Source organism: Lepisosteus oculatus, chromosome 2 (assembly GCF_040954835.1).
Source record: "Lepisosteus oculatus isolate fLepOcu1 chromosome 2, fLepOcu1.hap2, whole genome shotgun sequence".
In the NCBI taxonomy this organism is placed as follows: domain Eukaryota; kingdom Metazoa; phylum Chordata; class Actinopteri; order Semionotiformes; family Lepisosteidae; genus Lepisosteus; species Lepisosteus oculatus.
In genome coordinates, this window is record NC_090697.1 from 70,302,310 (window position 1) to 70,330,308 (window position 27,999).

The 27,999-nt window shown below is 42.9% G+C and overlaps 1 protein-coding gene across 2 annotated transcripts; it reads left to right on the top strand.

Annotated features, from left to right (window-relative positions):
- The first annotated feature begins 218 nt into the window (after nt 1-218).
- On the top strand, nt 219-27,996 carry nt5c2l1 (5'-nucleotidase, cytosolic II, like 1). 2 transcript variants are annotated; one of them, XM_006625516.3, is made up of 18 exons: nt 219-897; nt 6,215-6,288; nt 7,089-7,206; nt 9,924-10,019; nt 13,277-13,368; nt 14,658-14,715; nt 16,047-16,140; nt 16,943-16,996; nt 17,682-17,765; nt 19,577-19,618; nt 19,869-19,979; nt 20,798-20,864; nt 21,514-21,684; nt 22,476-22,527; nt 23,645-23,705; nt 24,436-24,612; nt 26,251-26,346; nt 26,878-27,996. In XM_006625516.3, the coding sequence occupies exons 1-18, from the start codon at nt 758-760 to the stop codon at nt 26,905-26,907; spliced, it is 1,617 nt and encodes a 538-aa protein (XP_006625579.1). In that variant the 5' UTR covers nt 219-757; the 3' UTR covers nt 26,908-27,996. The 2 variants fall into 2 exon arrangements, with proteins under 2 accessions (XP_006625579.1, XP_015192045.1); XM_015336559.2 differs by having other exon boundaries at nt 19,872-19,979.
- Nucleotides 27,997-27,999: the final 3 nt, after the last annotated feature.

Consider the following 27,999-nt stretch of genomic DNA (forward strand, 5'->3'; position numbering starts at 1 on the left):
GGATACAAGCCGCAGTCGGGGACTCGTTAGTTATGTAGCCTGAAAAGCTGTGATGAAATATAAATGTGTAGAGTGGCGCTGCGGGCAAGCGGGGCTCATTAGAAAACGGTCTAAAAATACTGAAAGAATAAACCCAGTGTGTGTGTGTGTGAGCGGTATTTCTTCGGGGTTGGGAGGTGGTGTCATTGTAGTTGTCTCCGAAGCTCTGGGCTCTCCGCCATTCTTTTTTCGAGGACTATGAGCCCTGGATAATGAATTGATTACTGGTGTGAAACGAGAGTTCGTTTTTTTTTAACTCTCATTTTCCTCACTTTGGACTGGACACTGTCCTCGCCCGGGTCTGCGCTCCACTGCCCTTGTAAACTACAGTTTTAAAGGTGAACCTGCCGCCTTCATTCTACCGACACCCAGGTTTTTCATTTTCTTTCCCGTCGTCAAGCCTTTGCCGATAAGCGGCGTCGAGAAGGGACCCCCCGGGAGACACGGTGTGCGCGAGCTGATAAACCTATCTTCCTCGCGCAAGCGAGACTTTGGACCCGTCATCCAAGCCCATTTCCAAGACAAGCGAAGGAGGTGCATGATGTCAAGCACGATCGCAGCCCGTTTCGTCGGTCCCAGAACTCCAGCTGATTAGGGAGGGGTGGTTTGTTGACGAAAGCAAGGAACTCCTAGGCTGTCGTTTCCAGTTTTTGAACAGTCTCCAGGCTCACCCACAAGAGACAGCAGAGACTCGGGCTCCTGTCACAGAGCTGAAATCATGGGAAGCATCTCTCGAGAAGGCACGGGAACTACAACAGACCCGAACCGGGGATGGCAGGAAGCCCAGCAGCACTTCAGATTACTAATGGAGCCGAACCACGTAGACTATCGCTCTCTAAAAAGAGACTACCACCACAGGTGAGACAGGGGCGCTTGTTTTACACAAATTTATAATTACACGAAAAATTGCGTTAGCGCCAGTATATTCGAATGCATTGATGCTGCTGTACACAGTGCGGCTCGTTTACAGCTTGAATGCGCTGTACCTGTTGATACCGTGTCAGATCTGAGTACCTGCAATATTGTAATACACACATCTTTTCCAAACTGAGCCAAATTATGTGGAAAACTTTAGGTAGTTTTCGTAAGGGCTGTATGCCGTATGCACATCCTACCGCAAATTTACAACCGAGTCAGGAATGCAGCAGGTTTTTAAATATCTATTTAATCCCCAGCATTTTAAGGCTTGGGAGCAGGAATGAACTGGCAAAACTAGTGGGATCGATTTTCCAGTTGCACCAGGTGAAGAGCTGTTTTTAACTTAAGGAGACATAGGAAAATACACCTATACTTTGGAAGAGTCATGCAAGTAGAAAATGACAACAGTTACCTATAAAATCTATCAAGAATCTCGATTTATTTTTTTAAGTAAGAAAATCAACGGAAGGACTAGAAAAACTTTCTAGAGCAGCATGCCAGAAGTTGCCTTTGATGTTGTCTCCTTGTAACTAAACAGGCAATTAAAACCAAATTCTTATTAATATTTTTCGTATCATTCTTGTTTCTAATAAATCAATGAAAAATGTCCCTCCTTACGAGAACAGCTGCGGGTGTTATATATCTATTGGCATCCTAGTATGGTAAATAATTTAAATGTCAAATTCAGATTAAAAGGGCTCTAATTGCTTGACGGGCAAATAGTAGTTTTGCCAAAGCACATACAATTCACAGACATTTACATTAAAAACATATGACTTCTTACTTATCATTTAAACATATTCATTAACATAAATTAATTGTCTGCAAATTGACCAGCATGAGGGTGGTGAAGGAGATTTAGATTGATTGGCAAATTAGCATAGTTTAATAGCAAATCATTTATTAAACTGAATGCATCAGTGAATGTTGCTGATAGACCTAAAGGTGCCAATACATACAAACTCACACCTAGAGCCACGCCACAGTGCTGTAATCGACAGGAAGCCACATTAGGGCATTAGGGCTGTGAATTCACAGGCTACAGTCACTGTGGTGTATTAAAAATAAAAAGCCATCGAAATAGATGTGGGTCAATACAAAGCTATATGTTGGTTGTGATATATACATTCTGTTGAGAAAATTATTTTTTGTGCTTTCTTTCACCTTTGTCTTTAAGAAATACTACTGTATCTGTTATTTCAGATAAAGCTTGACATGCATGTTAATACATTCCATACTTTTGTGTTTACTATCGCCTGCTTTCACTGGGGATGTCAAATCCATTTGAGTTCTGTGCTCCACAGTACCCAGTGCGATCCTGCACCCTGCAGGTCTGGGCTGAAATAGAGCTGGGCCAATCTGCTATTCCTGCAGCCAGGGCAGAGAGTGATCACTGACCTCAGAACAGGGTGCCTTTGTAGAACAGGGTTTATCAGTAATATGGACCTGACAGGGAACTCCTGGGGGCTGTAGCTCGGACCCGTTACGTGCTCAGACTGCTTTATCTTCATTCCAGTCGCTGTTAGGAGGTTGACCCAGCTGAGAAAAGAACATTCATGGCACACAGACTCTAATGCACTGACATGCATTTTGAGGCAGGAAACACCATTATATTAAATAGGATTCATGGGCGAACTCCTCCCGGCACTGAAGTTAAGCTCAAGGCTTTGGTTTGTGTCAGACATGAAAGAGAAACGTGCCCGCCGTCCACTCTTGGAATATTTAAACAATAGCGTCTTTGTTTCAGATCTCCAGCACGTTTCAGTTTTAGAATCAACTGAAGCCGATCTCCTCTCTTTAGCACAGATGTGTCATGTCTTCACACCCAACAGAGCGCAGGCAGTGCGTACTGGTGAGCTGGAAACTGTAATGTAATAGTGGCTGCCTTCATTATCATTCAATGTAGGACACGGTTGAAACAATCTTGTTTTACATCGCTTGGGTCTGAATGACCTCTTACCTATCTTAACTGATGCCAAAGAAGATGCTGTTAGTGAATATAGTTTGGTTTCGAATGTGATTCTTTTTCCTTGCTCTTTCCCAGACTGTCTTCCCTGTCCAACGTTCAGTGAAGGGACAGACAAAGGCTCTAGCACCCCAGCTTAAAAAACAAAGTCAGCAGCAGTACCAAGAGTTTTCCATTTCCTCCACACAAGTTGGGAGCATTGTGTGGAGATTGTGTGTTCTCCCTGTGTTTGTGTGGGTTTCCTCTGGGGGCCCCAGTTTCCTCCCGCAGTCCAGTGACTGGTAGGTCAGTTGGCGTGTGTGAAAACTGGCCCTGGTGTGAGTGTGTGCGTGGTTATGTCTGTGTGCCCCTCAATGGACTGGTGTCTCATCCAGGGTGTATCCTGCCTTTCGCCCATTGCTTGCCAGGTTAGGCTCTGGCTCCCCTGAACCCTTGTATTGGATAAAGTGGTAAGTACGTACTATAGATGGATGGATGTTGGGAGCAGGTGCGCCATTTTCTGTGACCTCCCCAGGAGGGGTGCGTTCTGAAACACAGTTCTGGTCATGCCGGTTGTGACCCAGAATGGCTGTCAACAATCAGGAGGGGGCCTAGCTGGCGAGGTGAACTCAGCTTCAGAGGCGGCAATGCAGTCTGTAGTGATTGTGCATGGTGGACAGAAACTGGAATAATTAGCTGCTGTGATTCAGGTTCAATGTTTAATTAGGAGATGGAGGAAATTCAAAATAACGCTGCCAGACGTCGGCCATAACTTTTACATTCTCATGTCTTGGCGTCCTGGTCTGCTACTTTTCTTTACAATGTTAACAACAACATACTAACAACTGGTTAGCGATGACATGATAAGAAATGATGCGATCTGTAACTACCGACAAACCCACAAAGTCCCGAGCAACCGCACTGAATGCTTGAGAGCATTAGGAAGCCACACCTCTGGACATCCCCTTTGATTCACAGAAAAAACAGCCTGAGCAAGTATAAAGGTTGACATGTTACCTTGCCAGGCCCTTCCAAACGATCTGTGTTTTGCTGTTGTTGGCATGCCCCATACAAAGGACCTGCTGGTTCTGATCATGCCTTGACGGACACTCCACCAAATCTGCAGTGCTTCCTGGGATTTCAGGAGACCCATGTGACTCTGGCTTCAGATTCCCAGTACTGGACACCTTCATTATGAAAACAGCATCAGACTGTCAGTATATTTGATTGTGTTTCAATTAAGAATAAGCTTCAGAATGAATAAAAGAGTAATGCAAGTTCATTAGTGTTGCCAGGCACTGCTGGAAAGAGCCCAGGAATTCTAAGCAAGGTAACAGAGAGTGAGACACAGAATCGACCTTCTTCATTTATATCAACTGCATGCTAATTATACGAGTGCAAAATTCCTCTCAGCTGATGCCCTCTGCTGAGGGGGTAAAGACATCTTGTCCTGACTGTAGGGAATTTGCTTGCAGGGTGTTCTCATTGAATTAAAAGAGAAGAATAGAATGTATCTGAGCAGAAAGCAGGAGAACAGAGTGCGCCTTCATTAGAAGGTTTAGCATGCACAAAGCTTAGCTCTCCTTCTTTTGCTCAGAACTGCATAAGAACCTGGATCGGTTTTGTCATGAAAGACCCAGAGATCCTAAGAGCAGCAGCTTGCTAAATGATTACAAACAGGCCTGGGCCCATCCCTGCCTGCTTTATCTCACTGTCATCACAATGGACAAACAACAAGAGAGATAATAAAGTGCTTCAGAATTCCCATCCACCAGCTCCTTATGGACTCCTTATCGTCCTGCAGGCCTTGTGGGTGTTGTTGAGCATTTTCTGCAGGGGTGAGTGTATAGTTGTGATGTGAGGAGCTGGCTGGGAGGCCACATTTCGTGAAGCTTCACTCAGGGTACCAGGTTCAATAGCATTCTTCAGGTCATGCTTGGTAGTTATTGAGTGACCTCTGACCTCTGATCTTATGAAAAGGCTGGGTGCAAAACATCAGAGCTGTCTGACATTCTTCTATTGATTTTGCCTTTAATAACTTGTCGCAGAAAGCATTCACAATAAAACGCAGCTTTCCTTAGAAGTTCTCTCTGTCTGATAATGGCGGATTGTATCTTGAACCTAAAGAAAATTCATTGCCACAGTGCTGCTTCTGTTACACCACAAATATTGCAAGTTATCCATTTTCATTGCAGACTCCACAATACAGGTTGGATATTATTGGTATTTAACTGAGTTTGCAGCTAATTAGTCTTTTGCAGTGAGGGTTTTAGGTAGAAATGAGATAAGTCTATGTGTTTTCCAATTGTTTGGTGTTAGTTTTGTTGCTTGTGTTTTAATCCTACAAGAACAAGGTTTTATATTTAAACAGAGGTAAAGACATTTACAAGTGAATCATGAGGATGTTAAATACAATCCCTGGAGAAAGGCAGGGTCTTCTGATTTTCTTTTCATCTTAACATCTAAATTAATTGAATTTGGTTATTGGATTAAAAAGACCTATTCATTTTTGCAAGGACTTTTACATTTGTGATTTTATTAATGTGTACCTGATTACACAGTGGCCATACTGGTCTTAACTATAATAATGGTTAATAAAATAAAACTCAAAATAATGGTTTCAACTTTAGACAAAATACCCAAACAAGCACCTGGTCTGGGTGCCCTGTGAGACACCAGACCCTGCAGGGCCTCCAGGGACTAATCTTGACTCTCCCTACTGAAATCAGTCATCAGATGTGTTGTGGACGCCTGTGTGCTAAGCAGCTAGATGCTTTGACTTTAAAGTGCTCCAGTGCCACTTTATCAGATTTAAGTAAGTGCATTTGCTTCAGAGCTGGTAAGGGTTTTTTAATCTTTAATTAGATGATTGAAGGACATCAGAAAGGCCACAGATGAGTAGAGGTTATTCCGGTCTTCATGATCACTTGGTCTTTTTTTCTCTGTAGCCACACAGCCACTGCAGGATTATGAGAAACTGGCTCATCAGTAATGAAATCCTTTCAAACCCCACTCCGGATAGAGATCTAGTGCTCTCAATCATGCTACCTAACCCATATGTCTTAGTGAGAGGGCACTGGAGTACCTAGAGAGAAAAAAAACCATGCAGACCAGAGAGCATGCAAGCTCCACACAGACAGCTGAATCTGGAATCCAACCCCGGAGCCTGTTGCTGTGAGCCAGTAGTGATGACCACCATGTCACCATGCCTCCCCGGTCAGCTGGCATGACTTGAGCATCAGCTCTTTGAAACAAACCTTGATTGGAAAGCCAGTTTTTTCCTCCACCTTTTGCCTTCTCTCTCTGCCACAGGGTGTTTGTGAACAGAAGCCTGACTCTGGAGAAAATCAATTGCTATGGCTTTGACATGGACTACACTCTGGCAAGTAAGCACTTGTGCATGGTTTGTCTGATGCCAGGACCTGTGGCTTTAAACAGGTGCTTAGTGAAAACCTGTTTAGGGTCTTACTGTTGTTCAAGTGTGCAATTACAGAGCAGACAAGAAGACAAGACAGACAATAGCATCAGATCATTAAATAAGATATTTTTTCTAAACCAGATTCCCATTATACAGTTTTTTTTTCTCGCTTGTGTTTGTATTATTGTTTTTTTCCAGGATCTAGTTACTCAATTATTTTTTTAAGTGTACATGGCTTTGGGAAAAAAATGCATATACAGTACTGTACATGATACATTTTGGGTAAAAAGAAACCATCGGTGAAATTCTGTTAGGGCTATTTCAGCAAAATTAAAACCCAGTAGGTAAGCATGTTTCAGTGACATCATGTCCCAAAAGATTTGTTTTAAAAAGCTGTGTCAATGTTTTTAATTTAATGATGCAATTCCAATATTTATCTAATATAAATTAGGAGCATCAAAATAAGATTCACCACATGTTTTTTTGTTTTTTATTTGCAAGGTTTGTGTGACGTTCCTATTTTTGGATGTTTCGTATAGAAAACCATGCTAATGTCATAACAGAATGTTGTAACTCTCAATTAAACTATGGTGATATGGTAGGATAAGAAAAAATAAAAAAAAGGAAAGGAAAGTAAATTAGTGCATAAATTGTGATGAAAACTGCAGTGAAATTATAATTCTCCATGGTTATCTGCTGTTGTAATGTACAAACCTATACTGAAAACGTGTAGTGTGTCCAGTCTGTGACCTCTGTCCCTCTGTCCAGTGTACAAGTCCCCTGACTACGAGGAGCTGGGCTATGAGCTGCTGATGGACAGGCTGGTGTCGATTGGCTACCCACATGAAATATTGCAGTACAAATACGACCCAAACTTCCCCACCAGGTCAGTGCAGTGTGCCTTTTCCTCTACAGAACCTGCCCCATTTGGTCATTTCACCACATTTGTCCTTTTATGCACTCTATTTTCCCCTTGTGTCAAGATTTGCAAAACATCTCGGTGCCTTTTTACATTTTTTACTGTGATTTCACTCTGTTGTGCTAGATTGTGCTAGATACAGCTGGCTTTTCATTGCACGGCCAGGACTGTGCTGCACATAACTTCTATTAATGATTTGTAAAAACGTACTGAGGATCGACATGGTCTTTTTTTTTTTTAAGGATTCACCTTAATAAAAAAAAATCAATGTGTGTTTAGACTTTGCCTCATCTGACCCCCATTTCTTTTAGTTTGCAACATTTCAGAGAGAAGGGGCATGAATGTTAGCTAACGTACAGCTCTCGGGTCTAGGACAGAGTACCCCTATGTCAATTTTCAGAATACGGTTTCTGTTCTGAGCCAAAATAATGTTTCTGTTAAATTAACAGGGTTCTGAAAGATGACATGTTACACATTCTTGAGTCTTTTTACCTCTATCTGAGCAACATGCCTGAAGTTTTTCTTTCTCCTCTTCATGTTCTGACAAGTTTTAAACTGGCAGGTGTACCGTAAGCGCCACTGCAATTACATCTGATGATGACAATTAGTCCAGGGGTGTATTCCTAAGACTACTGCTTGTCTGACATCACTAGGGATTGACAGTAGGGAATCACCACCAGAAATATTATGCATCACAATGTCCAGAGTCCTGTCAAGTCTGGATTTGGAAAAACACACGTCCGTAGTTTCTATACCAGCAGCGCATGATGTCAGACAGATGCTAGCCATGAGGACAAAGCCCATATTATTTGACATGACGAAAATGAATGCGGTGAAGTTCGAATTTTAAAGCCTTTCAGGTTGCGATCATTGAAAAGACAAAGCAAAGTTGTGTTTTATAGCTGCAGGGGGTATAATGCTATCTTGCTTCTAAAAAAATCCTTTTTCAGTGACAATCAGACAGTTTTTTTCATGCAATGCAACTTCTAACACACTATGGATATATCATCATTTTGTAGCACGATGTGTGACTGCAGTATAATTTTATTGCTCCCAACCTGGCTATCTAGGATAACACAATCAGCACTTCCTTTGCAGTTGGCATCATTGTGATCCAACCCTAATGCATATTACTTAAATAGATATTGCATTTTTGCTGAAAAGACAATGAAGCTACATGTGACAAACATGGCATCAGCTATAACGATATAATGCATTCGGTAATACACAGGTATAGTGTACTTTTTGGCATCTAGCCATGACTGAGAAATGATAATGTCCCAGTAGCATAAACCTTGTCAAATAAATCTTTACAAATAACTTTCCACGTCCACTACTGTTACTGTAGACAGCAACAGCCAGTAGCATAGAATGGCCATAGCTGTAAATGGGCTGCTGTTTTAAATTTATGGGTCTGATCTTAGCTTAACACAGTGCTGCTGTGCAGAACATGAAGACTTTGCTGTGATTCCAGTCAAAAATGATACGTGATAGCTGTGACCCTCACAAGGTAAAGCAGATTAAAAATGGATGACTGGATAGTTTGACGGTACATGATGATAATAAGAATCTTCTGTTACAAAAACTGGTGGAGCTCAATATGTCTGCTTCGTTTGTTTAGAAATGACTCTGAAAGACACAGAAATAGAAGGATAGATTAACTGGATGAAGCTAATCTGAACTGCAGGCAATGGAGCTGTAAAGGAGTGACCATGGTTTTCATTATGGGGAGAGGGGGCTTAGTCAGAGTATTTGGGATGCTGTAACAGTGACATGACACAGCCATACAGCTATGGGTAAGGCCTTTGGGTGGGACTCGCCTTGCTGACAGGACCTCACTGGTCATGACCTGCTGGCTGGCTCCTTGATCTCCACGGGTCTGCAGTCCAGAGTCTGGATTAAAACACACGGGGCCCTGCGCCTGAGGGATTAGCCCAAAGGCACATGTGCAGATCCCTGCTGGTTCAAGTCCGCCAGCCTACAGCTGGGTAAACTTTTGGGTTTATCACAGGCATTAACCCCTGAGTGGCTACCCAATTTCAGTGCTCTGAATTTGACTTCAAGTCGCTTGTGCATCCCTACATTTCCCCTGCCCGGTGGAAATGAACAGGTCTTGACACAAAAGCCCTGCAGCTATGATGAGTATACTATGTGCAGGGTCTGATGCAGACAGTCATGTGGAGCGCTCATGAGATTCTTGGCCACAGCTGGCTAATGATGTAACCAAGACTCAGGCCCACCTGGAGAAGAGGTTTCCAGCTGTGCTGCACAACCTTTACTGGCTGAGCTGTACAGTATTTGGTTATAAAATACATGACTTACGGGAGGAGACTGTATAATAGACATAATCATTCAATTTAGGATTAACTACTCATTTTCCGTACTGGCAGGAATTGTGTGGAACTGTTCACCTGTCCTTGCCTGTCGGTTCATTTCTCTCTTGCTCTTATTTCTTCGTCTGCCTTTTTAGTACTTTTGTTGGCTCTGTTCCATTTCCTGTCCCAGCCTTCTGAGAAGATGATTGTGCAGGAAGTGAGGTGGGAAGGCACGGTAGTGTTCCACCTCGCTCGCCCAGATCCGACATCCGTTGCAATGGGCTTGTGCAACACAGAAGGTGAAAGCTGACATTCTGGACGGCTCGTTCTGCAGTGCTTTAACCTCTGGCTCTGTGCTTCCTTGTTCAGAGGGCTGGTGTTTGACACAATGTACGGAAATCTCCTCAAGGTGGACTCACATGGCAACATCCTAGTGTGTACGCATGGCTTCACGTTCCTCAAAGGGTGAGTGAAATGCTCCTTTGAATTTCTCATCATGCCAATCAGCCTTAATGATTTCCTTCTCTGATTCCTGCATGTGCCGTTCATCATTTTAAAAATGGGACAGTGGCCAGACGTGCAAAGTGTTCCCACTCGGATCATAAGTGAATCTTGCTTTGCTTATTTCTTAGTTTATCCTGCAGTGTGCTGGGATCTCCTGAATGTCCATGACTAAATGCAGGCTGGGCTCTGTGATTACGGGTTCGAGCCTGGGTCATGTCCCTAGTGAACTGAGACCAGGATTCCCCAAACAGAGGTGCACAATTGGCTGCCAAGGGTGAGGTGGGATTAATCAGCAGGCTTGGCTACAGCATCTGCAGGCTTGTGGTGCTGCTGGCAAGGGGTTTGTGAAGTGTTAAAAGGCAAGAGTGTCTTGAAGATGGGCGGGTTGGAGGAGTCTACCTGCACATCCTCATTCTCCCCCGTGTGCGGTCACAGGGTCCAGAGCTTTGAGTTGAACAGGCCATTCTGCATCAGGTAGGTGTAACAAAACTCATTTGTAATTCTTTTTGTTTTTTTAAAAAAGAAGAAGGCCGCTGACCAATATGATTTTAACCAATGCGTGTCAGATTTATTCGGTAGAATGATAGGTTTAACACCCGGGAAAATTGTCTTCCAGATGACCGGGAGGAAATCAATGGCACTATATCTGGCTCAGTTTGTATGAGGCCTAACACACATCTGCACACACTTACACACAAATGGTATATGTTGCTTTGATAAAACAAGACCCAGAAGATGTTATGATCCTACTGTATGTACAGAACTGCATTCTGGTGAATTGCAAAGTAAGTGAAATATACACCTGGGGTCAGTGTGAAGGTATTTTCTGGTCGTGTCTGCGCAAGAGTTCAATCAGGGTTTCCCAATCCTTTATTGCATCACTTCGAGGACTTTGCCTCCTGCGGAAATGTGAAAGCAATCTAGCCTGCGGATTGTTTGCTTTAATTCAAATCTGGGATGCATTGCAGAACAGAGGGTAAAAAGTAAGGCACGCCAGAAACCCCCCATACCAAATCACCATGTTAGCTACAGGCTAATCTTAACTTGCTAATCATGTTTGTTCATTCTGCACAAAACAAGTAGGACTCAACCAGGATTAGCATGGTCAGACAAACAGATAGGTGGCGTATTAAAGGGCCAGAGAACATGCAGAGTGAAATATTGCAGGGTTATCATTCAGCGATGTCTCACATGTCATTTCCTGCAAGGCACATATAGAACGACTTAGGCACATTTCCATTATTGCATGCATTTTTTATTTTATCATCTGTTTTTTTCATGCAGATAATTGCATTTAGTTCATTTAGACCCCTGCAGCAGGCTTGTAGAGCTGCTTCGTCAAAGCTTTTCAGAAGCATGCTGGAGCTGCGAGATTGCAGGCGTGGGTCGCATGTGTCTGTGGGCTGAGCCCCAGGTACTGAGGTTCCCCCTGTGCTCCTTGCATTGCAGCTGTTCAGTGGGCCTGCAAGGAAAGAAGGGTGCAGTGATATTTGGTATGCCTTTGGACTGTTGAAGAACAGGGGAGTTTAGTGTTTCCTTTGTACAACCCAAGAATCTTTTACTTTCTGGTGCCCTGTCCTTGACTGACAAGCTTCCATCTCTGTTCTTCTGTTCTGTGTATCCCTGAAGAGCTCCAAGTTCATCTGCTGGCTTGTTTGCAGATCAGCCTGCAGGCTCACTGCCAGAAGGTTCAGAGGTTGGTGGTGGGCAGGAGACCACATAGAGGGCATCTCTCTGAAAAAAAAAGGGGCTTACAAAGCCCTGTGGAGGATTCCGAAACTTTAGTTCAGTTGGGTTGTGGGTCAAAGGCTAGCGTGACGCTGTCGAAAAACTCCACTTTCCCCAACTTCATAATAGAAAAACACAACCTTCGAAGCACCAGTTAAAAATGGTCAATTTCTGTATTTAACTGCAACCTCAGACGTGCCCTTTAAAGAACCGTAAGCATTACTACCTATTACTGTTTCAACGAGCAAACAAACCTGTATTAAGCACACATTATCACTATTTTAAGAAATATAGCATTTTATTTTTAAAATATCACTTTGGTAAAGGCTGCATTTTTGCAAGTGTGAGAACCATATAAAAGAGCCTATTGTACCAAGAGGTTGCATTTACAGGACGATTGTGTTCATGTCAAAGAACTAGGGTCTAGGTGCGATGCTCAGGGTATGCTAACAGATATCAGCTGTGGTATCCTAACAGATATCAGATTTCCTGTTTCTGCTCTCTAGACCTAACGTTGTTTCTGCTCCTATCTTTATTTTCAGCATTCCCCACACAGTACATCATCTCCCTGCTATGGGGAAAAAGCAAAATTGTATTTATACAGCAGTAATCAGCGGGACTATTGTTACCGGGGGGCTGTGATAGACAGCTCAGACAGCTGTGGGGACAGGAGCAGGGGCTCAAGCGCCCAGCGTTGAAGAGCGGAGCAGAGGCTGGTAGGGTGGTCAGGGGGTGGGGGGCGGGGGGCTCTCTCTACGGGGAAAGATTAGCAGTACTGGGTAAACGTGCCGAGAGCCCGAGCTCAGCTGCAGGGCGGGCTGTGCCTGTGTGGAGTCACCTTCCAGAGGAGCTGGGTCAGTGGGAATCCGATACCTGCTTTGTTGACTCAAGATCTAATTGCTGTCTGTCAGGAGCCTGGCTGTCAGGGCAGGATAAACAGGACAGCTGCCCAGAGGCTGGCTTAACTCTTCCCCGACTGGGAGCTGAAGAACCTGTGCCTTTGATTTTTTAGTGATATCGACTTTTTTCCTAATGTGTACTGGTTACACAGTGCTCATAGTGCCTAGCAGGCACCTTGGTTGCCTGGGATGTAACATTCCCTTACTGTGACCCTACTGTGTTGGCTACAAAAACAGACACAGGCAACATAAGATAACATGAATTGAAGAAGACAATGACTGAACACTGACCTTGTCTTCCTGGTTTAACCTTCCTGATGTGACACATCAGATATGGCAGCTGACCTATTGACGATAAGTGTCGAGTTTGCAATTGTTATAGGTTTTGTGTAGTTGGAGTGCTTTCCTTTCTCTCTACCTGCCTTTCTTCGTCTACATAACGTTTCCAGGTTTTTTAGCAGGGACATCCACTGTGTGTTAAAGATGAAGCAGAATGGAAATGGAATCGAAGCACCTGCCTCGTACAGGGTGGATGTGTTGAAGCAGATTTTGCGTTGACAGATCATGTGACTGTGTGCTTATCATATGCAGGGCACAGATCCAGGAGTATTATCCCAACAAATTCATCCAGAGGGACAACACCGACAGATTCTACATTCTGAACACCCTCTTCAACCTATCAGGTACAAGGAACAAGAGAGACTCAAGAGGCACTGCGCCAACACACAAATAAACGCAGCCCCTTCACACACACAAAACTTCCCATTTCCATTGGCTAAACTCGTAAGGTCAGATCTCATAGCAGATGTGTGCAGGGCTGAGTTTACATGCCTCCCAGGGCTTAAAGCTATTCCATTATTCCCTTTTCTGTAATGTTCACTAACTGGGAGTGTAATCAGTCTGCAAGTTCATTGTGCGTTAACTCCCTAACACTGCCAGTACTGATTGATGGTCTGGGTTGACTGGGGAAAGCAGTGTGCTCAGTGGGAAGTTGAATGATCCTCAGGTAATGAGTCAGGTGCCTTATCCATCAGTCCATACTGCCCTGATAACAGGACCCAGTAGTAATTTATACATTTTCATTCTTTTTTTGTGTGAAGCAATCTGATTTACATAATACACGTCAAGATTTCTAGCTGATGTGTTGGAATCTGGCATATATACAGACACTTACAGTATACTGGGATCAGTTTACTGTAACAGTGTACTGCACAGATTTTCCCCACGGGCCAAACAGATGAACTCATTGCAGAGAAGCTGAGTTCTAATGTACTAAGACATATACAGTAAGTTAAGGAATAACGTACCCGCAGGGTGTTTCTGAGGTCTCAAGCTCTTATGCTTCTATAGATCACCAGTCCTATGCAGTATACTTTTCATTTCTTAAAATGCCTCAAGTGCTTCTGTGTTCACTGAGTGCTTTATGAAGGTGATGATGTTTGTGAACGGAAACAAGACTGCCATTGCATCACAAGGTTTTGAAGGGCTGCGGGCCCTTATACTCGGTATTGGGTGATAAACAATCTTGTATCTGGTGAAAGAGTTTGTATCCACTTTAGGTTAATCCCATGACTAATTCATTCCAAAAAGATAATAAGCATGGAATATCTAGTACCATGTGCTGGCTTATAGACCATAGTATGAAACAAAAACTAACTAGTCCATTATATTCAGCAATGCAAGTCTAATCTCCTAACACATTTGCTGATACACATCTAGGGCTGCAGAGTTCTGGCTCCCTGTACTGTATAACACTCCCCTGGTTGCTGTGACAGTAGTGATTATCCCATTATGGTATCATAATGGGATAATCTTGACTATATAATAATATAATCATAGTCTTGACTATGCCTATCCACTGTAGTAGTATTCATGTAGCTAAAGTGCAGTACATGAACACACTCTGGAAGAAAAGGCAGGTGTCCAGGATGAAGCTAGATGAAGCTATCCTCGTTTTCTGTTTCTCCCCCAGAAACTTACCTGTACGCCTGCCTCGTTGACTTCTTCACCAACTGCACCCGATACACCAAGTAAGTTCCTGGGTCCCCTTTTGAAGAATACTGCCAAGTTTAATTATACCATAATGCCACGATGAGAAGTTCAATTTTGTTTATGCATAGTGCCTTGCCATATTTAAATAAGTCAGCATGGGCACCTAGATATGGAAACAATATGCATGATCCTTAGCTGTGAAAATATACTGCACTCAAAATAACCATGCACAAACACTTTATCACAACATCATCACATGGATACCTGGTGTTGTGAACCATGCATGTTTGAGGCTGATGTTTATTATTTGGTTTAACTGGACAATTCCAGTGCACATTTGAGGTATAGTACTTATTTTTGCAAGGCCGGACCTTGCACTTTGCAGAATGACAAAGCTGTATAAAGGGAAGTTGTGAACTGCAGTGCTGATTCGTGCTGGATGATTGGCTTCGATTGCACAAGTATAGTACATCTGTTTCGTGTCCGAGTGTTAGCCTCCACAGGGCCTCAGGAAAATTCCAACCAGATGTATGAGGAATCTGCACTGCAAGGCACTCTGTACAGACCGCAGTCTGTCCCCCCAATAAATTACCCAGCTGTCCATGCCTGTGCTTCAAGGTATACAAAAACAGTGAAAGCATTTCTTACTATTACTTACTGGCTGAAAATTCAAAAGAGGAGCGCTAAATCTCGCCCTTCTCATTTCGTGCATGTTTGATAAAGTCAGACCTGACCGTTTCCCAAGATTCAGACTCTTTAAGGTTAATTACCAAGAGTGAGTTACTAGTTTACAGACTGTCTCAAAAACAGCCAACGCTCACTTTTTTATTCACTTCTGTAGATGTGGGTATGTCAGGCCTGGGTATTTGCAATAATAAATAAATGAGATCAGGTCACCTGGATTCCATAAGCAATTACTTTTATGACTTCCTGTATTGATTCATTAGTTTGTCTGATGCTTTTATCCAAGATGGATTCTGAGGGTTAAATAAATACAATGCCGTGCAAATATGAAAACATTTAAAGTCTACAAAAATTGAAAAAATACATAAACCCCCAAAATATGGAGCAGATTAAATCATCTGTAGTGAAGGAGGTTAAGACTGTATCAGTGTCCACTAACACAGGATAGCAGCTTCAGTGCAGAGTACAGTCATTATGAAATAAGTATGATTGTGAAATAGCAGTGGACTGAAATATCTGTAGTGCAGTCCACACAGGTGAGGACGCTGGAAGGTGGATAATGACACGTTTACTGTTGTGTAATATGTACTGCAGTGCTGCGTTAACTCTCTTGAGCTGCAGCTGTGATTTCATAAAGAGGTGCTTGCTCAGCGAAGTCTACAATAAGGTGTTTTTCTCTCTCTAGCTGTCAGAAAGGCTACAAGCATGGAGACCTGTTCATGTCATTCAAGAGCATGTTCCAGGATGTGCGAGATGCCATGGACCATGTGCACGACACTGTGAGTCCTATCACACTTCCCCCGCGGGGGTCTGGGCAGCACTGTCAGCCCAAATCAGCTTCTGAACCGTTGTGCTAGTGGGGCTCTCAAAACCAGTTCTCCTCATTGCCTGGCCTTATGTGTGTATTCTTATATGCTTCATCACTACTTTGGGACTCAGTGCAGCTCTGAAACCCCTGACATCATACACATCTCATTTACAAGTGTGTGGACTAATTACCTGTAAATGTGAGAACTCAACAGAATGTGAAGAATACTGTGGCAGTCCAAGCAAGTCAACAGCACAGCAGTGTTAACCTATTAGGCATGGCGTGCCCAGTGTGCCACAATATGGTTCACATTCTGCTGGGTTTTCAGATTTTCCTGCGCTGTAACTTTCAAGACTTCAGCTGGTCTGTGCATGCCGAGGCTGTGCTCTATTGGCGGTGTCTGTCTGATGTCATTTACTGCACACATCTCCAAACCTTCACCCTGTGGAGGAATCCATGTTGAGTGATTGTAAAACTTCTGTTAGTGGTGCCTAACAGAGCCCTTGCATGAATGAGACCCGACAATCTTGGAAGCCAGAATTTCTACCTATAAAAACCCAACTGAACGGAAGAAATTAAAAGAAATATTCTGGACGCAGTATATTAAAGAAGTCAGAGCAACCAGCTGTCATTCAGAATGATCATTTTCAGGCCCAGCTTTTTTTATGTCTCGCTTTTGAAATCAAGGTTAAAAAAACATTAGTTTCCCCTGTCCAGCTGAGGATCTTACAGGGGATCTGTAATGGGGGTTTCTCGTGTGTGCTGTCTTGCAGGGAATCCTGAAGCAGAAGACCCTTCAGAACCTGGAGAAATATGTTGTCAAAGACGTAAGTGGTACAAGGAGAGTCTCTTAAGTTGTGCAAACAGCAAACTCCAGATGTCAAAAAGTTTTTTGTTTTTTTAACTGCGGTTACATTGGCTGAGAGGCAGTGGTGGGTTTCTTGTCGTTGTATACTGCACTTTCACAGCAGTGCTTGCACCTGGACACAGTGTAGTCCTGCTGCCACTGCCTGCCACCACATTTCCTGCAGACCTTGCTTTTACAGTATCAGGCGTAAAGCTTTGTTGCCCTCACAAAGTCTGCGCCTTTAATACATTTTTCAAGGGGTGGAAAGTGTATATGTGTTTTTGGGCACAAAATCTAGATAAAACCAATGAAAGTGCTGAGACTCTTGACTACACAGTAGGTTATATAATCAGAAATCAGGTGCTGGATATTTGGGGCTTGTTGCTTAAAGTTCACTAAACATGCACAGATAGCAGCATTAATTTAAAATAACATTAAACCGATAGGTTTTCTTTTTCATCTTTTTATCTTCAATTCAAGCTTTATTATCCCCTAGGGGAATTATGGTAAACATGTACAGAAAGAAAAAGTCAACTTAGCTTAGAAAATTGTATTTGTTGAAAAGATTCTAGGTAGTGTAAATGTATCTCTGGAAATTGGTACACGATAGTGTTCTGGTGGCCAAGAGGGATCTCTGATGTAAAATTTCTCTCTTTGTCCTACAGCCCCGTCTCCCTCTCCTCCTCAGCCGAATGAATGAGGTGGCCAAAGTCTTCCTGGCTACCAACAGCGACTACAATTACACTGAGGTGAGCAACAGCACACCTGTCTGACATTGCTGCTAAGTTAAGCAGTAAGTTTCTTTGAGCTTCAAGTTGAACTTTAAGCAGCAAGTTTCTACTTACTGCTTAAAACATGTAGAAATACGGGGACATATGCTTCTGGACTAAATGAAACTTACATTCAAAATGAAGAATTTCGCATTATTTAAATCGTACATTATGTGAAGATAAGTAGGGTACATTAAGTTGTATGTTTGTGATCGAAACTCCTCAATCTTATCTAAACTGTAGTTTCTTAAACTTTAACAATAGTGTAAATTAACAGTTAAGAGCTAGCATAAGTTAGTTCCTTTAGTGCCTGTAAAACAGAAACAAGCTTATTAGATATTACTTTAATTTTGAATCCTTAAGAGCATTATTTTAAAGTTGTGCTCATCTTTCCAGTTCATGAGGCTTGGATTACATTTAGGTTCATTTTGTCCTGAAACACAGAAGCACAACTGGAAAGAGTCTTCTGTATATCTGGGACACTGCAGTCCCAGCGAGGAGCTGAGCACAGCACACAACGGCCCAGCTCACAGTTCTCTCCTCAGTGCCATGTGTGCAACAGAATTCATAGACTCCCAGATTAGCCACGTGTCAGGAAGTAGGTAGTTCCTTCTGGGACACGTCCTCTCCGAGCCTCTGTGATTGCAGTTGTCCGGTCGCAGGGCCCAGGAGACCTGAGCTCTGCTCTTCATGGATGTGGGGCTGTGAAATTCCAGAAGAGCAGTTAAAATAAAAGCAGTAATCACACACGAGGGGCTCCCGGCTAGAAAACAGGCTCCAACCACACAGGGCTGAGAGCCAGCACCGAGGACACTGGTGACAGGAAACCACCAGGCTCAGAGGCAACATCGTCGCGTCGCGCAGTCAGTTAACATCTGTAGAAACTCGAAAGCAACACCTAAACACCTGCAGACTTCTAACTGTTTGCAGAATACCATATGCTTTTTGTTTCTACAGTTTAAGAAAATGTACATTTTATTATTACATGAAGTTTGTATGTGTGAAACTCGCCCATAATGAGGTCTCAGTGAGGTGTGACTGTGTGCGTCGCGTCCAGGGGGTAGCCTGCCTTCTGCCCATTACTTGTTGGGATAGGCTCTGGCTCCCCTGCAACCCCTCATTGAACATATAATAATAATAATAATAATAATAATAATAATAATAATAATAATAATAATAATAATAATAATAATAATAATAATAATAATTCCTTACACTTATATAGCTCTTTTCTGGACAATCCACATAGGGCACTTTATAGGTAATGGAGACTCTCCACCACCACCAGTGTGCAGCCCCCACCTGGATGATGCACATGTACACTCACACACACCAGCTCTCAGTGAGAAAAATAACAGAGTAATGAAGCCAGTTCAGAGATGGGGATTTTTAGGAGGCCATGATTGGTAAAGGCCAATAGACACTTGGTCAGGACACTGGGGTAACACCCCTACGCTTTTCAAGAAATGCCCTGGGATTTTGTAATGACCACAGAGAGTCAGGACCTCTGAAAGACGGCACCTTTTCACAGTACAGTGTCCCCGTCACTATACTGGGGCATTAGGTCCCACACAGACCACAGGGTGAGCACCCCCTACTGGTCCCACTAACACCTCTTCCAGCAGCAACCTTAGCTTTCCCAGGAGGTCTCCCATCCAGGTACTGACCAGCCTCACACCTGCTGAGCGGTGGTTAGAAAATATATGAATGAATAAGAATAAACCTCTTCATCATTATCCTCATTGGTGAATGAACAGAAGCTCACCTCAGTCCTCACCTTGTCTTTGCAGGCCATCATGAACTACCTGTTTGACTTTGCTCAGGGTCCCGAGGTAAGAGAGTCAGGGAGTCTCCTCCACATCATGGAAAGCCCACACAGATTAAATTAATTGAGAATTTCCAATATGTTATATGTATATGTTATGTTGCATGTTTTCTACAGGAAGCGTCATGATGTGAAATGTCATGTTTCTTAAGGATGATCATTATTTGAATGATTTTACTGGCACTTTAATTTCAGCTCTCTTAAGACAGGTATTTTTCTAACCAAGTGACTCTCCCTCCCCTCTCTGCTGTGACCAGCAGGGAGGCAGCCCCAGACGGCCCTGGCGATGCTACTTTGACCTGGTTGTCGTGGATACAAGAAAGCCGCTGTTCTTTGCGGAGGGAACGGTGCTGCGCCAGGTGGACACGGTAAGGCCTGCCCCATCGCTGCTGGGACGCCACGGCTCGCTGTCCACTGCCTGCCCCGCACTGCCCCAGCATCTCCAGCAAGTGAAAACTGGATTCCAAAATCTGGGAGAACTCAGACCCCTCAATCTTATTTAAATATGTTGTTAAGTATTATTCCTGAATGACACTATTCGAAACTTGACTTTTAAGAGTCCATTTGTGGGTAAAAGAAGACTAATAGTTGGAAACGTTCAAGTAGGTAGCTGCGTCAGCATGCAGAGACTACAAAGAAACAGGTCACACACCTGAAGAAGGCTCCACAGCCGAAACATTGTGTGTCCTGTCTTTACCTTTCAGAATGGAGTGAACCTTTACTTGTTCTTTAATAGTTGGAAATACAGCTGCAGTTTGTCTTTCATTTTAGTGATGTTCTCTGAGACTGTGAGAAGGGTGGGTCTGTTCTCTTTTCTGAGACCAGTGTCTAAAACACCCCGAATCACAATCTGGGCAGATCTGAGAATCTCCCCAAAGCCGATCCTGACTCTTTACTGTAAAAGGTGGCACTAAACTGATGAGCCACTAAAATGAGGTCTGGTCCCAAAAATGTGTGACTTTTGTATTAGCAAAAAAGAGTAGCATGTAAATCTAACCAACTAAAAGACCCCCTATCCTAACAGACCTGCAGCCTATGACCTGACCTTCCTCTGCCCCTTGATCTGCCTCGGAACGAGCTCTCGCTCTCAATGGGACGATCCAGTTAAATAATGAACGTTCAGGTTTTTGTCTTGTATTTGCAGTGACGATATCCTCTGTCCCTGTTGATGTTCTCTACCCCGCAGGACACAGGCAAGTTGAGGATCGGTACATACACAGGAGGGCTGCAGCACGGGACAGTATACTCTGGAGGTAAAAGGGCTTATGCATTACAAAATGTTTGTTACACAGAAAGGGATTCAGGGATGCTTGTGTTTCATACAGGATTAACCTGTGCTGTTGTCTAAGAAACTGAAAACCTCCTGTGTGGATTCTTTTTACGATGAAGTATCTGTGTGATTGATTAATGTATCTTGGTCATATGCATCATTTGCTTTTGTTCCGTTTATATCGAAAAACAGGTGGCATATGAACAGTTACAAATAGGTTAGAGATATATATTTTAATTCTAACAGCTGATTGAAGTACCTGTTATTATTTAGCTGGCTCTTCCAAAGCGAATTTGTTTTGTACTGATTCATACTCAGTTGGGTATTCTCCTGAAACAAGGTACAAGGTACTTTGAAAGGTACACTTCACTTGCTATTTCAACTCATACCCTTCCAAAAGCCCGGTAACCACAACACCATAGGGCATCTTGTATAATGCTGCAAAGATCTCTTAATTACAGCAGGTTATACATGTTGGATCAACAACATGACCATTATTGGTTGCACAGAGATGAATCCAGGAAGCAGTATCTTGCATTACCTGTGCTGCTTTCTGTGAGTTATGAGGCAGGTGGTCTCCAAATAGTTTTCTTCCAGTGTATCTGACTTCATACGTGGCCCTCTGTCTCCAGGCTCTTCCGACATCGTCTGTGACCTACTGGGCGTGAAGGGGAAGGACATCCTCTACGTGGGTGATCACATCTTTGGGGACATCCTCAAATCCAAGAAGCGCCAGGGCTGGAAGACCTGCCTGGTGGTCCCTGAGCTGGCCAAGGAGCTGCAAGTGTGGACGGAGAAGAGCCGTGAGTACAGGGCAGAGCCACGCTTGACCACTTGAGAAACAGACGTGGTCCGGTACAGTGCAGAATGACCAACGCTAAGACAAGGTGGACATTTTGTGCCTGCAGGGGCCTCTGTATCCCCATTTGACGAGACATTTAAAAAAAGATCATAATCCTCTGTCACATATGTTAGATGAAAACCTGGCTAGTGTTGGATGGTTATGTTCCGGGAACTCAGCATGAGAAAGTCTAGACATTGAGGTGAAGCAATAAAAAAGCCAATAGAATTTTAGGATATTGTTATATTTAAGAGTGTAGAATTTCAACCAAGAGGTGCTGAAATTTTACTTGTGCACTAGTAAAACCTGGTTCGTAATATTTTCTACACTTTTGGCCACCACGTTACAACGAGAAGGTTTAATTCAAGTATTCAAAATCCTCAAAGCTGTTGACAATGTCAATGTCAGCTGTTGACAATGACAATGTCAGCTTCTTAGGATCTATAATAAGACATGAACCAGAAGACATGAGTGGAAACTATGAGGAAATGCATTTGAAATAGGGAACAGAATTCGAGGATGAGCAGAGCTCCACCTTGTGACCATGTTTGACATTAACAGCCTGCAATAAGATCATGCAATCAAAATGCTCAGACAGTTTATTTCCTTCTGATTTCAGGTAATGTCCATCATGTCTATTTTGAAAAGTTGGGTTTGTATCATTTGCCTGTAATGCCTTGTTGAAAGAGGTCCAGTTTCCCAGGCTGCCATGCTGTTCCAAGGTGTGAGCCGCTGTTGTTTTCTGTTTTCCAGATCTCTTTGAAGAGCTGAAGAGTCTTGATGTCTTTCTGGCTGAGCTCTACAAGTATGTGCAGACCGACACAGATGCAAGCTCGTGTCACATGTACAAATTGAAGAAAGGGACAATGTTTGTATCGTGGCAGTTCACCTCACCCATACAATATTTACCATCATGCCGAGGTCATCTTTGTTTCTTTTATCTGTCCAGTCAGGTTGTAAAGTGTCACATAAAGGATGATTATTTAAATCTCTGCAGAACTATGAGTCAGTGATGACAGTGAGTCAGTTTAGTCCTTATATTAGTTGTTTTTGGACAGATGCAGATGGACCAATTCATTATTATTGATCGTATTACCCTTGGCCACATGAATGGCCAATTTGTAATTAAAAGTCAAATTAAGTCAGATTCTTTTTCTTATTTGTATTGATATATATAGAGAGAGATTAGAGGCTTTAAGAACAATAAATTTTTGCGGTTTAAAAGATATTAGAGATTTGAATTAACAATATAGCTAAAGATTTCATGAGATGGTTTGTTTCCATCGTCTCATATATATGCATATAACATTTGGCCTGACGTCAATATGCTATACTGGCCCTTGACATAAGGTAAATGTTAGGCTGATGAGCAAAATTTTGTTGATCCAATTAAAAGAATGATGTCAGGGTAAAATGCTTGTTGTTAATCTAGGTAAGCACCTGATGGAATTAATTATTATCTTAAACTGACTAATTTAAGTCCTTTTAGTGGTCTTAGGCTGTTCATAGGTTATAGAGATACAGAAAATCGAGGTTGTCATATTGAATATCTACTGTACATATATCCACACATATAGCCATAGCAAACAGCTGGCTATATGTGCGGATATGGCATATAGCCATAGCAATCAAGGCACCTTCTTGATTTTATGAGTGCTTTCCGTTTCCAATGATGTTTTTTGAGTTCAGCGGCATATAGAATAGGTGCAGATTTTGGCATGTGTGATGCCCTTTCTATTTCTGTCCACTAGAGTGTCTAAAAGATGCGCAGAGCATACAGGTGTGTGTTTCTCAGTGATAACCCATCTGCAAGAATCAGCTAATGCTTGTGTAGACTTCTGCGTGTGCAGCTGCATGCAATGAATCATGGGATAGCTTCCCTGTTGGTTTGTGCTGACAGTTTTCTGTGCTTCATGTTCTAGACACCTGGACAGTGGAAGCATAGAGTGTCCCGACATCAGTGCTATTCAAGTCAGAATCAAGGTAAGGCACATCATCAGCTCTGCTCATTAGTTTAGCACATTAAAAAACATAAATAATGCAAAAGAATAACTCTAACTGAAGGAATGAGGTGAGAGAGAGGAAGATACAGAGGAAAGAATTAAGGATAAGGGCATCTGCTAAGCAAACAAATAAAAATAATCTGTTTATTTTTATGACTTTGTCCTTCCCTTCATTCTCTTTAAAGTTTTTTAAGGACACAAGATTAAGAGCTCCTTTTCTGTACAGAAAAAAAACATTTTTTAAGGGCTTATCTTCAGGTTAACATACAAGAACAATTAACAATTACAATCACTCTTGTTTATTCGAGCATCTTCATTGCTGCTAGAATGCCATGTAATTGCAGGGTTGATTAAGATAACAGAGTGAAGACTTCCCAAATGGTCTAATTTTGGGGGACTACCTTAAATATCAAGTTACATTTCACTCCTATTTCTGGAGAGCCAGGGGTTTCATTATAACCGAGTTCTTAATGAAACAACTCAATCAATTACTGCTTTAAGGGTCAATTAACTGAATTAAGTTGAAATATTCCTGCTTACAATATCTCCTAAAACGCAGGAAGTGCTGTTTGTAGAGAAGGAATGTCAATTCCTCTTGACTGTAATGAGCTTAAGGGGAAAGCTAAGGAGCAAGCCTACAGTGGATAGTTTTGGGTGTGCGCGCGGGGTCGCGGTGTGAGAGGGTGACCGCGAGCGATGTGTGCGTGCAGAGGGTGACCCACGAGATGGACATGTGCTACGGGAAGATGGGCAGCCTGCTGCGCTGTGGGTCCCGCCAGACGCTCTTTGCCAGCCAGCTGATGCGCTACGCTGACCTGTACGCTGCCTCCTGCCTCAACCTGCTCTACTACCCCTTCAGCTACCTGTTCAGAGCCCCGCCCGTGCTGGTGAGTGCGGGGACCCCTCCCCCTCCCGTCTTTCACTCCGTCTGGGAGCCCAAGAGGGGGTTCAGAGATTGTTCACGGTGTCCCCAGAAACAGAGTTAAACATTTCACCCCCTCCCCACCCCCAGGATCATCCAGTGGGTAAAATCTGTGTTTTCACACAGTGGATCTGCTCCGACAGTGGACCTCTTGATGTGCAGTTTTGAATGTCTTAATACTGAACACTATTTTGTCATATTTCCAGTGCCGGATTTCCCATTAGGCACTGCAGGCACAGTGCTTAGAGCCTAGGAAGGAGGGAAACACTAGTGACTAACGTAAAATGAGCTGAAACAACATGCTTGAGATCGACTCTCTGTGCAATAATCTATCAAGCTGCTGTTCTAGAAACTAGAAGTATCGGAGTGATGGTGGCTGGATTTGCTCCATCAATCACGTGGTTTAGCCTTAGAATAGTTTAAAGTGCATCATGTCAATCGACGTAATTCAATTGGCGTTTACCCCTCTTTTTGCACATTTTAGTGCCTAGGGCCTATGAACACCAAATCTGGCCCTGCATATTTCTATGAAATGTAATCTTGTGCTGGAATTGAGGGATCTTATGGAGAATGACCTCTTGGAGAGGGAGACTACACTCCAGTGTGGCTGCCTTGCTCACGGTCCGCAGTCTGTCTGTATACCGTATGCCTGTGCATGTCACGAATGGGCCTTAGTCTTCTGTGGAGGGTTGCTGATTAGACCCTATGCGGTGCGGTGTAACCCGAGACAAATAGGACATCAGGGAAAACACATAAGGGTTTATTCGTGAAGGTAATGCTCAGTGACAACAGGTGCCCTGGTGAACAGGGGAAAAGGAGGCATCCAGTTACAAGCGAATCCATGGGGGAAAGTCAGGGCCCAGTCCAATAATCCTAAACCAGGAGATCCATCCAACCAGACAGACACAGGGAAATATGAACAGTCCAAGAACATATGGGGCCGAGTCCTACAGAACCCTGGGCTCAGGGGGCGTGATGCCCCTGGCAAGGCCTGTGCCCTCAGACCAGTCCGCAGTCTGGTTCTAGGCGGACCTCTGGACATCTGTTTCCTAACGCTGAGCTCTGAGCATCGGAAACTCTAGGCTTATGTATCAACACTGATTCTTAACACCTGGAAATAGGAACACAGCAATCAAACTAGGACTCGGGAATTTGGAGTGCCCCCTAGGGGAAAGGATGCTAAAATCTAACAGTGTATGTCAGTTTGTTCTGTCAAACATCTGTGAAATACTCAGAACAATTACTGTGTATGTTTGATTATCTGATTACCAATGTCTTCAAAATGACTAAAACGTACTGCCTGGTAATTTACTGCAGCATCAATTTAAAATCAGTTTTATATTTTTCGAACCTTGGCAAGACACTGATAGTGACATATAACTTAATACAAACATGGATAAGAAGTATGGTCTTGCCTGGTTTTGGAATTCAGATCAGGTGTTTTGCATGTACAGTATGTGAAGAATCGTAATGAATTGGGTTCCTTTTGCTACAGCCAGTTCTCGAAATTCTGAGAATGATTCCTGAACAGCTGCTACAGGCAGTACAGTGTGAGCAGGAAGGGCTACTTTCAGACCTGCGTGTTGCTCTTGCTTCTTCACAGATGCCCCATGAATCCACAGTGGACCACTACCCCCTAGACATGACCGTGTCGGACTCCTCTGTAAGCAATCGAGTCCTCCGCCTCACAGTGTCCAAGGTGAGTGAGTAATCCTGAAAACTGCAGAGCAAATGTCCCTTTTGTAGCATCTGCTCTGCTGATTCTGCTATTTTGTGCTTTAAGTGAATGGTAGCAAACACGCTGCCCTGGTAAACAAATAAAAATAATGCTGATTGCAAGACAAAGAGTACAGTGTTAACAAACTGCTTAAAGGACTGATGCCTGTCCACTGAACACATATTTTTCTTTCCTGTGATTCCGAACTTTTTTGCCGCAACAATAAATTGACGTAGGGAAGAATTAATCTGAAGATATTTTTTTTTACAAATTTAACATGAAATCTTTGTCCTACTTTCTGACCATGTTAACGTAGATTATCTTCTACAGTATATAGTGTTTCACCCAGGAATGTGCTTCATAACTCAGGATTTGTGCTTAGAGGAGAAAAAAAATGAAATTGGTTTTAGCTGACCCAGATGCAGGAATGAGGACCTGAATATTTGTAAGTTTGTTTAAAGAAAGCACAGCATGCTTTTCTATCTCTTACATGTGTGTCTCTCTGTCCACAAGGCACGTGACCCCCGTGACGAGGAGAAATGAGCCCAGGGGAGCTGGCGGCAACAATAAACTGGACAAAATCATGGAAGAGGAAGTGGAATTTTAGCCTGGAGAAGGGAAGGGACACAGGGAGATGGGCTGGTCAACAGTATTACCAACGTACATTAATATATTGAGCTTCAAGTCACAAAAGACAGTTTTTCCAGCTGTGACTACTGCAAGTTTTTTTCTGGTTAACATGACTAAATACTGGGATTACATCCATCTTCAGCATAACTGCATAGATTGCATTGCAGGAAAAAAATAATGAGAATAACAATTATAACAACCTCTCCAAAAGCTGTCATTTTAGGTCTTGAGGTTCAAACACCTACTGTGGTTCAACCACTTGCTTGGCATTTTCTCCCAGTTTACAGTAGGGTGGATGATTGCTGATGCAGAAAAGTACTTGATGTAGGAGTCATCTCTGTGCCTTTTGCAATTTGGACTCATATTTATCTGTGATCCAGAGAGGTTATTGCAATCCCAAATCATACAGAAACTGTAACTCCTGTATGATACCAGAATCCTTTGAACCTGGTGCCCAGCAGACTCATTACATATCTGCCCTGGGTATAGCAGACTGGTGTCTAGCCAGTGTACTGCTTCTGACTGTACTGTAAGTGCAGTCTGGTTTGCCACAGTATGCGATAATTTTCAGTGCTGTCCGATCTGTTTGTTTAGTGTGTGGATGACCATACATGCATTGTTTTTAAACCTGCCTGAGCAAACTTTTCATGTAATGTGCAATAAACAGAGTCTGAGCGATGTAAGTGAAATTCCATGTAGAAATCTCTTGCCAGCAAGGATACGGTTCATTGGCTACTACCCAGAGTGGAATGGAGGGAGAGCTATTGTGATGATGCCTTTGAACAGCATCCTTGTTATTAATTTTTCAGAAGGTGTAAGTTAGGACCCGCCCTAGAAAGATCTTCGTGTGCCTTAAATATATTCTGATGGTAACTTTTTTATAAATACACTTTAAAATTGCTGTGAATATTAAGACAGAAGTATATGTAAAGTAAGCTGGAAATAAACAACTTTTATACAACATGTGGTATGGAGAAAAAATAAAATGGATTTTAAAAACCGTAT